At 37.0% G+C, this 16,738-nt stretch overlaps 1 protein-coding gene across 1 annotated transcript in view; it reads right to left on the bottom strand.

Moving 5' to 3' along the window:
• gramd1ba (GRAM domain containing 1Ba) overlaps positions 1 to 16,738 on the bottom strand; it is a 38,226-nt gene continuing 21,488 nt past the window's right edge. Inside the window, 22 exon segments of the mRNA XM_042733029.1 lie at positions 1 to 3,137; positions 3,430 to 3,550; positions 3,890 to 3,997; positions 4,105 to 4,116; positions 4,550 to 4,640; positions 4,987 to 5,118; positions 5,932 to 6,101; positions 6,243 to 6,373; positions 6,498 to 6,616; positions 6,712 to 6,858; positions 6,961 to 7,142; positions 7,342 to 7,491; positions 8,071 to 8,186; positions 8,279 to 8,359; positions 8,434 to 8,529; positions 8,712 to 8,815; positions 9,001 to 9,085; positions 13,003 to 13,023; positions 14,033 to 14,050; positions 14,918 to 14,920; positions 15,225 to 15,428; positions 15,430 to 15,442. Coding sequence (XP_042588963.1) covers positions 3,048 to 3,137; positions 3,430 to 3,550; positions 3,890 to 3,997; positions 4,105 to 4,116; positions 4,550 to 4,640; positions 4,987 to 5,118; positions 5,932 to 6,101; positions 6,243 to 6,373; positions 6,498 to 6,616; positions 6,712 to 6,858; positions 6,961 to 7,142; positions 7,342 to 7,491; positions 8,071 to 8,186; positions 8,279 to 8,359; positions 8,434 to 8,529; positions 8,712 to 8,815; positions 9,001 to 9,085; positions 13,003 to 13,023; positions 14,033 to 14,050; positions 14,918 to 14,920; positions 15,225 to 15,428; positions 15,430 to 15,442 — 2,194 coding nt within the window. The 3' untranslated portion in view covers positions 1 to 3,047.

The raw sequence follows: 16,738 nt of genomic DNA, 5'->3' as shown, positions 1-16,738 counted from the left end.
TTTTCAGGCATCCCACAGTGCGGCCAGCGCATGTAGGATGTGCACCGACTGTACACAACATATACATACATTGCAGTATACCTGTGTGTATATACAGTTTGTAAAGAAAACTTTAAATAATTAAAAAAAGCTTCAATGTTGTAATTACAATACATATTCATTTTTCTTTCCTTTAATGTTTCAGGAAAAAAAATACACAAAGAATAACCCAGTTTATTTTCATCTCAGTGTTTTGCTCCTGAAAAAAAACAAAAAAAAAAAAAAAAAAAAACATGAATTTCCAAACCATCTGGACCATAACAGTCATGGCCATAGAAAAGCAACCATCCTGTCTGTGCACATAAGCTACTGTAAAAAATAATACTGTTAGCAGAACTTGAAAAATAATACTTTTAGGGCCTGACAGTGAGCAATGTGGCTCCATTGCTGTGGCCTCTCAGTGCTTGACATCAAAAGTGCCTTCTAAATCACCCGTGCTTCCAAACCCAGCAGGTTATGTCCAAATAAAGGATCGTCTTTCGGCTAGAAAATACATTCACACAGACGGTTCATGTGGAGTTTCAGCGGTACTTACACACTCTACTTGAACACGCATTGCACATTTAATACTGCCTTTTGGTTTAATGACTATGAGGATGAATACAGACATGAATGAACTGTAGTCCCTGTTCTGGACAGATTTTTAGGGAAACATAACCATCATGAAAACCGTCAGCTAACTGACTCCTTAGCATAAACAGTGCAAGTGGATCAGTACGGCCCGCAGATGCTATTTTTACATTTCCTAATTGGCCTTGTAGCTACAGCACAAGAGGTCTGCCACTAAAGCCAACATGGGATAGCAGAGGCTCCAAAAATCATGCACAATACCTCATGGGACAAAATGATCATTTAAGATCCAGTTGCTCTGAACAAATTGGAATGGTTTATATCCGACTAAGAAGTTTCACATCTATCACATGTTCTTGACTAAGACAGCCATCAGCTCTGTTTCTTTACATTAGTTCATATATTGGTTTAAACAATGCCAAAGACAACTGAACTTATTAATAAACTTAAAACAAGTTGATTCCATGGCAAAATCTTCATTACCACTTAATATCTAAATATTCAAACCAGAACTTTAGATTGTGGAATTGCTGCTTAGAAATAGATCAACTCCAGTAAATACATTTATAATTAGATTTTTTGGCCTTTTAGGATTAAGAATTAAAATATTCTTGATGAGGAGGAAAGGGGGAACAGGATCAGGAAATCCACTACCTATGACTCGAACCCATATTGCCTACATGAGCACCATGGCTCAATATCAATGTTTGATAGAGTTTTGTATGAGAAAACACAAGTTTTTGCGTATGACACCTCAAGAGGTTTTAGTCAGTTTGACCATTTTCATAAGGTTGATTTTTTATTATATTGCCAACGTTTCTAGACAGTTTCTCTTTGTAAATTCAAGCATAACCTGGATTTTTCACAGTTCAGTCTTAACACACCCACTGCTGGTCTCTCTGTAAGAACACATCAAGATAAATGTCGGTCCAGCTCCACAACACTAACAAAAACAATGTTAAATACTTTCTGACATCACATGACCAGTGTGCATCTTTCACCCGTCCAGCAGCCGGTTCAGCATCAAAACACAAAAACAACATACAACATGAAAAAAAAAAATAAATCATGGAATGGCTTTAAAAATCAAAGCTTGGCAATATGAGGTTGTTTACAGCTGCCCGCAGGATATAAATGAACCCTGAGGGAGAACAGAAACACATTCATGTAACAATAACTCATTCACAAATGAATGGATGCTATTGGCTGGGGTTAACCACTGCATGAGAGGTTTGGTTGATTTGATGGCTGCATCCCAATTCCCATACTCTTCCTCATTATAGAGTGCTGAAGTGATGGCATATCACCCTGGTTCCCTCGACAAAAAACCCAAAAGGATTTTTCCATTGGCCTTTGATTTATTACAGAAAGTAAACTCTGTGACCAACAATGGTTTATGATTCTTGCACTGTTTGTTCATCATGATATCTTCACCAATTAACAAAACTTTTCCAACTTTTGAAGCCTAAGCGGCAGAAGTAAAAATCTAAATGTGAGCTAGAAACCGAAAACACCACAGTTGCTTGACTTCATAGTCAACTCTTTCGATTCAACTCTTTCTTTTTAAAAAAAAAAAGAGTTTTCCTGTTCGGTTTGAATTTAAATGTGCACAGTATTTTCCTTTAGTTTACTCTGCACATTTAACTAAAGTATTAAAATGAAAGTATGTACCTTTTCCAAGTATGTACTTTTATTGTGCAGTAGCATGGAAACTGGAATGCAGCTGATGACGCTTAGTAGATGGAATGTTAGAGACCGACCGTGGCTCTTTTGTCATTGCAAATCAACCAATCGGAGGAAGTCATTCCTCCAAACAGGGGAGGATGTACCAGTTGCATATAGTTGATGCTCCATGGCGCAAGCTATCAAGGAACCAGCCTTGATTCTCCACTGAAGCCTGTTACAAATAAACTCTGGCAACAAATATAGCTCTACATAAAAATTATATATCTTCATGTGCATCATAATATCATTCAATTCCATATTTTGTTTTTATAAATAAATGTGTACATGTCCACATAACACTTCCTGATAGCAACCCCATATTTACTCTATCTGGTCCCAGAATCCAAAAGGTTTAAAAAAAGGGATGCTGCCGAGTTCCAACATCCGCTCGAGTTTTCTGAGTGTTTAAACCAGAGTCTGTGTCTGTTTTTGAAGTGACAGTTGTATTGTTTTGGTGCGTTTGTTTTAGCCCTGGGTGAACAGACCGATTCCACGATCACAGGACTGCATTCCTTCATTTTTTTCAGCTCTTTCATCGCAGAGAAGACAGAGAAATTACAGTACTGGGTTTCCATCAGTGTCTGTTGTGAGGAAGGTCTCACAGCGCTGCAGCCGGACCGTGAGAGCCGTCCCTTACCATGCCCCGGCACAGCTCATCTGGTCACTTACATGTGGAGATGTTCATCACATTGGCTGAGCCGGGCCTCTGTTCATCAGTGATGGCGACTTCTCCTTTCTTCACTGTCTGAATCGTAGTCTCTCAACCCCATACCTTTCTGTAGTTTCATTAGAGACTCTCTCATCTGTGAACACCCAAATACATCTTTAAAATCCTTTGATGACTGCAGCTTAAAGAAATAGTTCATTTTACAGATTTAGGATATAATCATATATGAAGCACTTTCAAGCTAAGTTCTTCCAGGATTCACATTTTGTATTCTACTGAAGAAGCAAGGCTATATATTTAAAATGACATAAAAACAAGTCATTTTGGGTATGAACTATCCATTCATAGTTATTCCTCGTTGTTGATACTCTATTAGTAGGATGCAGTTATAAAAGTTATCAATTTTTCAAATTTGAACTTGTTCGTACCTCATCTAATAACAGCACAGATGACTTTATTATTTCCCTCCATTTTTCCAGCTCATTTTCATGGTAACGCTGCTGAGATTCCAAAAGTTGAGCCCATTCGATCTGTGTCTGTGGAAGTTTACTGCAACACACACAGAGCCAAAAACATTCCTCACACAAATATCATTCAAGTTCATATGCTGCAAAAATCAGTTTATTTATCAATATTGTTTCCTCTTGTGTTCTGCTAAAAAAAAAAAAAAAAAAAAAAAAACTGTGGGCAATGAGGTAAGAACTTATGCAATACTGCTCAGTTAATTTGATGTTGTACTTAAAAAAAAACTGAGATTAAACAGATTTTATGCAGAGTGGCACAAACGGTGCACAACGAGTTGTGTGCCAAAGTTTAGTTGTTTTGAAAAACCTCATATTCCATTTCTTTAAAATAAGAAATAAACACATTCAGGTCTAGTCACTGTACCTTTCATGAGACCTGAAACCCTGCCAGGAGGTCAAACTCTGAGCCGTGTATTCCAGCATCCATAGCTTATAAAACAGCATCATGTTCAAAAACACCAATAGCACCAGACATAAGATAAAAAAAAAAAAAACACAAAATATCAAAAGAATGGCAACGGAGAAATCCTAAAGCAGCTAAATAAGTTTCACGTTCATACAGATGAAAACACTGAATACCTTACACAAATCCTGCAGGATGCAATGAAAACAGGAGAGAGAAAATACATGACGCCACAGAACAACAAAATGCAACAAATTCCAGCTGATCAACAGTGTGAGTTACTTATACAGTCAATAAGAAATGTGAAATAAACAGAAACATTTTAGTGTTCTAAAAATACAATAGAGGGTGCAATATGAAGACTATCAGACCAAAGTAGACACTGAATGAAAGATGCAAAGAAGACTTTAAAGAGGGCTATTTAATACTTTTATAGCATGCTATATTATGAATACATCATATTCTTGTATTTAATAACAGGAAACTTCCTTCACATGGCAACTTTAAATGAGATGCATGTATCAGTTTTATATTGCAGTTAGACATTATTTGCTATTTGCTTTGAGAAAAGGAGTGGAGTAAAGAAGTCCTGTGATTTGGTTTCTCACTGAGAATACTCACACAGAGCTGATTATAAGCAGAAGTTTGGAAATGCTGTAGAGAGCCAGGCCTTCAGATCCGTGGTCTGGGATGTGTCTGGTCTGTGTGGATCCTGCAGCAGCACATACATTATAATCAATAACAGAAAAACAACAGTCGGGCATGTGATCAGCTAGAGACAAAAAAGTAAGAAAATCTGACTTTTGTGTGGAAATGGTGATACACTTTATTTTTCAGGATTTTTTGATGAATAGAAAGTTTAATGAACAGCATTTATTTGCATTTATCAAATATATTAATATGCAGTTTATTTAGATAATAGCTTAAGGTAATAGCTTAAGACCATTTGAGCGATTTCAATAATCATGCAGTAACGGAAATCCATATTTACATGGAAAAATCACATCCCTGAACAATAATGCCCAAGTACACTAGGAGAGATTTGGCTAATGTCACACCTGCCACGTGTTTGATGCGTTGGATAACACTCTTCTCATCCTCAGGTGTGGTGACGGGACTGAGCGCCTCGTCCAGGTGCTGCTGCCTCATGTGCATCAGCTGCCGTTTCCTCCGCCTCACTGTAGCTGTGCATAGAAACATATATCACCAACACTACCTTACACAACCACATATCAACACACACACAGAACACAGAGAGAGAGAGAGAGAGACAAACACACACACACAGAAATGAGAGAGAGAAACAGATATTATTTTCATCTTTATTCTTTTTATCCTGCTCTAAGTGTTTTAATTTCATTTTGTTATTTTATTATTGGTTACATTGTAAGTAAAATATAGTAAGTAAAAATATTTAAAGGGCACCTATTATGTCCCTTTTTATAAGATGCAATATTGGTCTTGGGTGTCCCCAGAATGTGTCTGTAAAGTCTCAGCTCAAAATACCCCACAAATCAATCATCTAACATCTGGAACATTTATTTAATTTTGTAAACATCTGGTAAATGTCATTTTTGGGCATGTCTAAAAAAGAGCTGTTTTGGTGCACTTAAAAAAATAAATAAATAAAAACCTCTCATGAAACCCGGTCAAATGACTGGCAGCTTCGGCTGCCAAACAAAAAACGTAAACTTTAAGTAAAATATCATATTTGAAACAAGGAAAAATCTGTAAAATAACTTTTATTTTTATTTTTTTAGTAAAATCTTTAATGACAATTTCTGTAAAATTATTGTTTTTGCATTTTATTTCAATCAAGATATTTTACTGTAATTTTACGTTTTTTATTTGGCACCCATAGCTGCAAGTCATTTGACCGTTTTTTTTTTTTTTTTTTTTTTAATTTCAGTGTTTTTATCACTTTTATCACAATGTGATGTCAATGTGATATCAAAACTGTAGGCCTAGTGAGACTTATTTGGTTTAATGTGGACAAAAAATAAGGGGTGGGTGGATTTTTTTATCATTGTAGGGTGGTTGTGTTCAGTCCCTGCTCTCCCAAAACATACCTAAATATCTAAAATATTCATCCAAGCCACTCCAGAAGTTTCGCTCAATGAAGCCCTTGACCAATCCCCATGGCTGCTTCCTGTAGCGTAGTTCAGCTGACACCCTTTAAGATTCATAAGAAAAAACACAGCATTTTAACCTTACATGCTAGAAAATGTTTTTGAGCATTACACATTCAGAGCATTACACATTATACATATTTGGGTTAAAAACAGAGTTAATAAATATAGAGCACAAGCTTTACCTCAGGCGGCACTTGTTCTTGGCGACTCTGGTGAGCATGTAGCGGTTGAGCGTGTAAAAGTAATCGTGATACGGGACATCGTGAGCAATCACCTCAGCGTCGATGATGTAGCACTCGCTCACATAAACAGCCTTTAACAAAATCAACAAAGGACAAAAAGAAGCTACAGCTTTTCATAGCATCATTAAGAGAAAACTACATTAAACATGTCCCATGTACTGTATATGGCTTGTTTGTCTCCTCTGGTGAGCTCACCTGCGTCTCTGTGACTGTGGCCGTCTTTGGGGCCAGTGGGTTGGAGAGGGAGACAGTGTACATGATCTCTCTGGACTGATTACCAGAGTCCTCTTTCCTCCAAGAGTTATAGACCACACCTGAAAGAGAAAAAAGGTCAAATCAATAATAGTCAGATATAGGCAGACAGACAGACAGATAGCTGGATAAAGACTATTACATAGAGTTGGTCAACCTGAGAAGCGTCTCTGCTCCAGAAACTCTCTCATGAACTGGGATTCAGTGAAGAGGATGTCATACATTTTATCCACACTGAACATATACACTTCATTAATGTACAGTTTCCCATTCAGATCTTCCTGGAAGGCCTGCACTTCCCCTGCTGAGAACACAGAAATAGAAAGAGACCATGTGTCAGGCCAGATGTGGTACAGTATATAGAAAGTGTTTGATATAGAAATCAGTTTTGGGAGAGTGCACACACCCTCATCGTGTGTTTCTGAGGAGTCGCTGAGTTCAGTGGGGAGGTCCTCATTGTCATTGAAGTCAAGGGAAGGTGAGGGGACGGGGACATGTGCGGAGCCACTACTCTCTGACAGCTTGATGTCAGGTAACGGCAGGGGTAGGAGGTCTTCTGGGAAACAAACACCAAAACCATCCACATGTCAACAAAAAAAAATAAAAAACACAAAACAAGAGTAATACATCCTAACGGTATGCTGCAATGGTCAGGTACAGCAACCTTAACCACCCACAGTAATCCAACAATAATTCATTTATTTTTTGAATATATCTTGAGCTTACGTTGACCGAACCAACCAGTGATGTGTTGTGTGTTGTGTGAAGAGATCTGGTGCTTACGTTGACCGGAGCATCTGTGCTGTCCGTGGAGTTCAGACTGCTGTTGGGGAAAACCTTCCTGTGGAGCTGGGGGCTGATGTCCATTTTGGCGTCTGGGGTTTTAGGGCAGTTGTCATTGGCCTCGTTGTCTTCGGCAGGAATCTCCTCACAGTACCTGCACCAGGGAGAGGGGCAACAGCTGCAGGTCAAGATTACCAGCTCGGGCAGCAAATGGAATGGACTGAAGGATAGTGGTTAAAAATCATATGAAAATCTGACTAACAAAAAATGAATAATCATATCAATATATTATGCACCAATTATTACCATATTACTTTACAATTTATATCTTAATGGTTACTTTTAATTTACTTAATTTTGAGTGGTTAAATATATATTTTAAAACAAGTCTCTTATGCTCACCAAGGCTGCATTCATTTAATCAAAAATACAAAAAAAAACACAATATTTTTTTTTAAATAACTTGTTTCAATATTGTAAAATATTTTTACAATTTAAAATAACTGTTTCCAATTTGAATACAATTTTTTTTTTTAAATAACTTGTTTCTCTGGTGCAAAGCTGAACAGCCATTACTCCAGTCTTCTACTCCAGTGTCACATGATAATTTAGGAATCCCTAAATGAACATCTGTTTTCTGGATCTCTAGATCTCAAAGATGTGAGAGAGGGTGGAGATTTGTAAATTATGAATCACCTAAATGGTTGAACATTCATGACGGGGGAAAACTCACCCCATGGTGTTGAAATCATCATCAGGAGGTACATAATCCTCATCATCACTGGTCAGACCCAGTTCATTCCCATAACACTGATGGACAAAGTGCCACAGCTCTTTGGGACACAATGGCTAGATAAAAACGAGACACACAGTGGGTGAACATGGCCACCAAACATTTGTTTTCAACAGATTATAGGATATAACACCATTTCTTATCTAACCTTGTCCAGAAGAGCATTTTGCCAGAGTCTGAACATCATCATGTATGTCCGATCTCTTGCCCCAAATGAAGTAAAAAAGTGCTGGAGGAGAATATGTGAATGTTTACTGTTGGTACACTACTGGTTATATGTAGAAGTCAAAAGCCTGTGTTTACCTTTTCACTGTCTGTGCACAGCTGGATTGCATTAGGGATGAGTCTAGCCGTCTTCTCTTTCGTCATGGAGCAAACATCTTTCAACCTCACAGTCAGCTACACACACGAGACAACAAACTCTATCACTTTACTGCCAGAGCTAAAAAGATATATGAAGTCCTACATCTTTAAAAGAAGGACAGAAATGTGCAAAATTAGCTGCTTTCCCTCACACAGCTTTGCTGATCCAGCTGTGAGTGACTGATGCCCTCTGAGATGAGAGTAAATCATCAACTCACCAGCGTTTCCCAGCGGAATATGTTGCTATAGAAACAGATCCAGTTTTCGGAGAGGTAGAGGCGACCCTGCAGGAGGATATCTCTCTGCAGGGCACAGGAGTAGTCTGTCAGGATAAGGCCACAGGTCAAAGGTTAAGACATGCCAGCCAGTTTCATACATGAAACTTTTCCATTGTTTCCAGTCACACACCAAAAATATAATAGGCTACCACTAGTTAGAAAAAAATAGTGGGTCTTTTATGAAAGTTGTAAAAACTGTAATACCTATTAAATATCAAATAAGACTCACCCACAATGAGGCGCTCTGTGTCGGGCAGCTGCTTAAAGAGCTTCCTGAAGTCTTCATTTCGCTGTTTGTATGTGGGACTCAAAACCTGAGAGACAAGAGGAAAGAGAGAATGAGACCAGCTATATACAACACACATAAACACAAACATCCAAAAAGAAAAAAAAAAAAAATACATAAATGCACAAATAGTAAAAAATTACATCATTCCATTTAACAATAAAAAATAAATAAAAAAATAATAATACAAAAAAGCACAATTAAATAAATTACATTAATTATATAAATTACATTAAAAACATAAAAGTTAATGAAAATAAAATCAAATGTTAGATATACATATACATTTTTATTTTATTTGTATAAAATATATACTCTTTTTTTCTTTTTTTTTAACTGACAGCCTGGTTCACAGAACAACCCCCCAAAATTATGAATAAATATATTTTTGCTGGACTTTATCATCTACACCAAGGTACTGATCAGTACATCAGTCCCTCCACAGTCCTGTCCTGACTGAGATGTTCATGATCTAACAAAACCAAAGCCAAACAAAAGGACGCTTCTCTTCTCTTCTCCTCTCTGATTGGTTGCTTACAGCAGGAACACTCTCAGAATCCCAGTCCCAGTCCGTCCAATCACACGGGGGCACTTCAGGTTGTTGGACTGCCTCCCAGTCATAGAGCCAATCAGTCTCCGCCTCAAAACTGAGGACTTCCATTGCTCCTGTCCAGTTGTGGAGACTTTGCTACGACTTGTTGTCTCAGCTCCTGACAGTGGTGCAAAGCTTCACAACATATGTGCTGACCTCCAGTCCAGCGTCACCAAGCCACGCTATGAAATGACCTGGAGTAACCCCAGCAACTCATTAGCGTTACTAATTCTGTTGTTTAACTGAGTCTCAGCACCTCAACACCAGCCTAACAATCCTTTTCGGACAGCATCAGAACTCCCCACATTGAGAGACACACATCGCTCTTGACAATGAAAATGGAGTATGTTTTCCACACTAAACTATTCAAATTATCAACAAAACACAAAAGAAAATAAATATTAACATCAGCTGCTCTTCGCTCCTTGGAATTGATCACCAGATGCTCTCAAAATGGAAACGTTCCTTGCAGCTGCTCTCTTCTTGTTTTAGAGTTTACTCCTGCTGCTGATCCACTAAATGTACAAAATACAAGAAGCAGTTTCAGATCCAGCCAATAACTGAGGAACGTTTTCACTTTACAATGTTTCAGATCCAAATGGCTCATGTAGGTTTTCCAATACGGTTATTCAATAGGAACATTTGCATGTTTGGCGAGAAAAAATTAATTCTGGCAAGAAAAACAAAATTGTGAGACTGTTGTCCTAGACATATCCAGAGGCAAACATCTATTTACAAAAACCCAAAAACAGAAAATTGCTTGAGGATCCCGAAAAAACAACTCTTCTCTTCAGACAAAAATATTTTTTCTTTCAAAATTCTTTCTTCAAAACCAACATTCAAAAAAACACATACTAATTGTTTTGAAAAAAAATATTCATTCATCAGTCGCTTTTGAGTAAATTTCTTCCCAGAGGATGTGAATTTTGTCTGAATAAATTTCACAGAACAGCCAACTTGAGCTGAAGCAACCCTTTACTACGGCAGCAAAGAATTCTCACTGAGACTTTCTACAAAACAATTCTGCCAAGAGGAGTGGCCTGAGAGAATGTTTGTGTGTGAGAAACAGGGTGGGGGAGGAGCTAGGGAAGCCAGCTGGCCAATATAATGCCAAGGAGAAGAGAGAGGAGGGGCTGTGTCAGATGTAGTAAGCTCATTGCTTCAGGCTGTACATTTTTCTCATTCATGATCGAAGAGCTGTGAGATTTATATGTTTCTCCTAGGACTGTCATTAAACCCCTCCCTATCCCAAGTCAACCTTGATTTCATGTCTCTCCAGAAATGTTGCAAAAACACCATTTATACTGCAGTGATAGCTGCTGTTGTCAGTTTCCTGAAGACCCTGAGGCGCTTAATACCTGAACAAGACACTTCAACTTCCAGAAATGTTTTCTTTTCATTGCGAAACCCAAAAATTAGCATGGAAAGCAGAGGGGTTTTTTGTTTCATGAGGTGGGAGTAAGAGATCAAAACAGTGGGAGGTGGAGGAAAATATAGGATGGGGAGATTTCAAAGTTTGAGAGAGAATCACAGAGGCCCCCATTGTGCACAAGTCATTTTATGGTGTTAGTGTTTAGGCACGGCCAAGGACAACGCCTCAGTCTTCCTTCTCTCCCTCGTACTCGCACTCACATGGGGTGAACAAACTCTAGTTAACTTCCTGCGCTGGAGGAAGGGGGAATGCCAAATGGGTGAATCATCTCTGTTTCTGGCCTCTCCTTCAATCCCATCTCAAGCAAATCATCTGGGAGCTCTAAGAAAGTCCCTTATTTAAACAAATTTGGTACTATGCCAGCTTGTCTTTTGCCCAATGTCAAGTCTGGGTCAATATCAGTAAATATGAGCAAAGTAATGGAATTTAACCAAGTGTGATCGTTGGAGATGAGTCCGGTTATTCTCAAGGTCTTACTTCTGCTGGCTTCACATGGGGTTTTTCCCCTGCCACAGTTGCTCTTTGCTTGTTAACTCAGGGTTTTAAGGACTAATGCATTTTCTGTAAAGCTGCTTTGAAACGTAATGGATTGTAAAGTGGTCAAAAAGCATTTTCTTCACCGACGTCCTACTGGAATGGACATCTGAAGAGTGTTTACAGCTGACATCTTACAGCTTGTGGTTGTCTGTCCACCCAGGAAAAACAAAAATGAGCAAAGGTAAAAATTTTCTGATAAGCTCACACTTGGAGAGAGTCCCAGCATCTTTGTTTCCTGCTGTTCTTTATAAACAGGCACAGTTATCTGCACACAGATGCTGGCGTCCACGCATTCTGTTTTCTTCAGTTTATGGAGACATGCAGAAGCTTCATACCCTTTCAGACTGCCCCTGTACCCCCCTTACATTTTTAAGCCAAGTTTGAACCATCATCCATGCACATGTCAGATCATTTGCTTCAAATTGAAAATGAATGTTTTCATTTTATTTTAACCGTGGAATTCAGGCAATAAAAATGCATTAAATAAAAATATAATATAATATAATATAATAATATAATATAATATAATATAATAAATATAATATAATATAATATAATATAATATAAAAAAAACGATTTTGTCCATTGAAAAAAAAAAAACTGAAAAAAAAAAAATAAATACTAAAATACTGTGCATTATATAAACATTCAGCTTTGCTTTTAAAATGATTCTGGGGGGAAATGTAATATTAATGTAAAAACAAAAAAATAACATAACTTCCATTAAATACCCCAAAACCCAAAATCAACAGAAATTTGACATGAGTTTCAGGAGATACCTCAAAATCTCATATGAACTGATATGTTTTTCATCAAATTCCTCCAGAACCAAATGATCTGAGCTATACTATGCATATATAGCCTGATCCATGACAGGAACAGAAACACTGTTTATTTGAGAGAAAGAACACTGCAGTCTCTGTTCTGCCGTTCTGCAGTGACTTTCTTCGAGATGGCCCAGAGGTTATGACCGACCATAACACATTGACAAAACATCACAAAGGCACTTGTAAAATTATGAAAAATATCATTTAGAGCTAGCTGACCCAAAGAAAAAAATCAACTCTTTCCCACAGGAAAACAAATGCTGGGAAATGTCAGGTCAAACATCCAGCCTTACAGAACAAAGAGGTAATCATTTCCAACATGAAAAGCAGTGAAAGCAGTTTAACTCAAACAACACTGGGAGGCGACAAGCTCCCAGATTCACATGATTCTCATCATCCTACAACTGATAAAGCATTGTGGAGGAGCAACAAAGCAGTATTTAAATAAAGAAAAACAGCATTCATGACCCCAATATCATACAAACACACAACACAACAATCAGTATCAAAAATCACTGATATGAGCAAAACATAATGAAGAATAAAAACAGACTTACGTTATACCAGCTTTGACTCTTCTGTGAGTTTGAAGAATCAGATTTTGTTGTTGAAAGAAATGAGAGAGGAACAGAGAAACATCAGAGTGAGTTTTTAAGGGAATATACAAACATATATATTAGACAATCTATCTATCTATCTATCTATCTATCTATCTATCTATCTATCTATCTATCTATCTATCTATCTATCTATCTATCTATCTATCTATCTATCTATCTATCTATCTATCTATCAAAAATGTTTGATCAGCACAGGTATATGTGCAATTCATTTAAATATACCATAAAACAAGGGATTATGGGACAGCTCTGTTTGTTTATGCATGGGATTGATTTCATCAGTGCTTGTATCACAGTTCTCATACACAAAGCTACCACAAGGGGGCAGTCTTAACACTAAATCAAAGCTTTTCTTTCAAATGTTGCAAAACTTCTTAAACCTTTTATGGAGGACTGATCTACAAAACCACAACTACTTCAAACGAGTCTTAGCAACGATTATGATATAGTTTTATAATACATATACACAAATATAAAGACCTAAGAGAAATAAAGCAGAATCGGAGCATTGGAACGCTACAGTTCTCTACTGCGGACCCTTCTCACAGGACGGGGCAGGACTCAAGGGCACAAATATTGATTTCTTACTTTAATCAGGTTTAGTCTGTCATACTGGAGAGGAAGTTCATCAAGAGTAAGAGGTCAGGTGTGAGATGTTTTAGTAATATATATGTTTTTCTGCCTCTGCGACATGAGTAATGCGTCTCTATATGGGATTGGTAACTGAAAACTGTTTTGGTGTGATGCTGCATCGGTACAGATTGTTGTCAAGATTACATTTTTTTTCACAGTTTAATAAAAACACAATTTATAACATTAAATTTGGCATTACTAGCTAGTTTCGCACAGGGTTTGCTTAGCATGTACAGTACTAGGTTAACTTAGCACAGAAATGTGAATCAGAGCATAATGGGATGGCTCACAGGCAGGGTGGAGGTACAGTAGAGCAGAAAAGAGTGATGCTTACTTTAGACAGTCTCTTGTGCTACCATCAATCATAAGAAGAACAAAAAACATAAAAAAAAAAAAAAAAAAAAAACACTAAAAAATTCAAAAAAATGAAAAAAAAAAAAAATAGCAAAGAGATGTTCTGTGATTAACTCCTGTACATGAGGTGCTGCTGATGATTATGAAATGATTATGCAACGATTACTGACTTTAGACCATAATGAAATGTGCCTCTTTTGTCTTTTTTGACAGGCATAAAGTATTTCTCAAATGATTTCCTTTTGTGAAACATACTTTTATATATATATATATATATATATATATATTGTTCTATTTATAAAATATATTGTTCTTCCCTAAAATCTTGAAAATGAAATCCTTCAACAGATGCAATGATATGAAAATGAAAGCAAGAGTTCTGTTTCAAAATCTACTGAGCTGCCTGGCTGTCTACTGTACATCTTTAGAAGCAAAATATTTAAGTACAAACCAAAATGTTAAGTTCAAAAATATATTAGGGATGCATGATATTGGATATCTGATATCTGTTCCTATAATTTTAAACTCATTTTGGCAGACAGCTGATGCTGATACATTTTCTTTTGTTTGGAAACAACACCAAGTCCCTCCTGTGCAGAGATTATGAATACATTATTTTTGTTAATTTTGAGCATAGACTTACTTGTTAGAAAAAGCTTATTTATATATATATATATATATATATATATATATATATATATATATATATATATATATATATATATATATATATATATATAATGAGAATAAATAGATTATCATTAAATATAATTTAATTTAATGTAATTTTATTTAATATTTAATATTCATATTTTTATTTAAAAATAATTATATTTATAATAAATATTATAAACTCATCTGGGACTGACTTATCCACAGTGAATATACTGCTAAAATAATATGACGCCTAAAAATGTTTTCTAGGTTGGCAGCTCACTGGGTTTTGAAGTCAGATTACTGGAAAGCTAAACTGTAAACATTGTTATCATATAAGAACATGTGGACATTCATCTTTATGGGTATAAATCATCTGCAATTTTATAATATGACTCAGAATTGAGTTTAAAAAATGATACAGAATTTGATCCCACAGTAGCAATAAATGTGCAAGACATGTGGTATATGAAAACGGAGAGAGCGGAAGTACAGTAAGTACAATCACACATGTTTACCTTGGAGTTCTTCCCTCCGGGGCGGGTGGTGTGAAGCGACTGGCTGTAGGTGCGCTGGACGGCCTGTTCCGGGGTGGAGGGGGATTTATCAGAGGAATGATCAGAGCTCTTTTCCACCATGTTCTCTCCCTCTGGACTCTGGGGCGTTGGGGAGCGCAAGCGTTTACGCAGGACAGGTGAGCAGGCCGGCGAGCTGCGGTTCGAGATTACTGGCAGTGCTACAGAAACAAGAAAAATATCCAGTAAAAAATAGATTCTGTACTTCCAAAGGAATACAAATGTATGTTGGATGATGGCCGGACACTTTAAGCACAAGAGTTCCAGGCACACCGATTTGCAGTGCTCATGTGTCAGAGGAAGTTTTCTTTAAACCAGCAAAACACTTAATAAACTAAATGCCTTCATGAAAATGTGAAAATACAAAAGGTTTGTAAAAAGTTAGGTTCAGGTAAATAAAAAGCCACTGGCTCAGTTTAAAAACAACAGAACTCAACCACTAAAACAAAAATTTTCCCAGGAGGCCACTCATTGGCCTTTCACCTCTGCCCTTCCAACATCTATGAACAAATAAACACAGAAACCTCACAAACATCAAAAAAAACACAACATCTAAAAATAACTTACACATCACTGGACTTATCATATTAACTTCAAAATAAATTATAATTTCACATTATCTGTAGAAGAATTTATGAATGCAAATTCATAAGGTGTTTTTTAGATCAGAAAAACAAGATTGGTCAAAATACAGGAACTAAACATCTGATAATCCTTCTGAAGCACAAAACCGAGAAAAAAGGAAGAAATTAATCTTCATGAACTGAGTCATACTGTGCATGTTCATTTTGTTTTTGCCTCTTTTATTTCTTCAAAGGGATTTTCGGAGAAACATCTCATGCAAAATTGATTCTTAAAATAAAGCGTAACTGAGAACTTCATTAATTCTTAGACTAATGAAGAGCAACCTCTAGACAATGAAGTCATCTTCTGGGAAAAACCATCAGAATGACACTCACTAGCTGACCTCAAACACACAGAATCTCTTAATCAGACTATTTGCTTACGAAGGTCAAGATGATGTAGAAAGGAAAAACTTTTTTCAATCAAAAGGAGAACCACTCCATCTATCTCTGTCTCAGTCTCTCTATGCAGTAATCCTCCATCTTCCTGCTGTCAGTCCTTCATCTGTCCATCAAAAAGGGCACCAAGCTCTATCTTAATTATTAATGTTCTGTACCTGAGCTAAGAGCTGCCCGTCTGGAAAAACAAACACTGTGTGACAAAAGAGAGATAAAGAGAGAGAGAGAGAGCTAACAGATAAAATACAGCAACTCATAAAACACCTCACAATCTCTCTGGGTTCATGATATCCACCTAATGCACTTGTGATTTGCCCATGCAGCAACACTAAAGCACTCTAGGAGCCATCCCCTCCCAGAACACAAGTCCACATGTTGTACAAGGTTCTGACGGCGAATAAATCACTGCAGACGAAACCTTCACAGAAACAGTGG

The sequence above is a fragment of the Cyprinus carpio genome, chromosome B10 (genome assembly GCF_018340385.1).
Source record: "Cyprinus carpio isolate SPL01 chromosome B10, ASM1834038v1, whole genome shotgun sequence".
Lineage (NCBI taxonomy): Eukaryota > Metazoa > Chordata > Actinopteri > Cypriniformes > Cyprinidae > Cyprinus > Cyprinus carpio.
The sequence above is the reverse complement of the archived record's forward strand: the minus strand, read 5'-3'. Positions and strand labels throughout refer to the sequence as shown.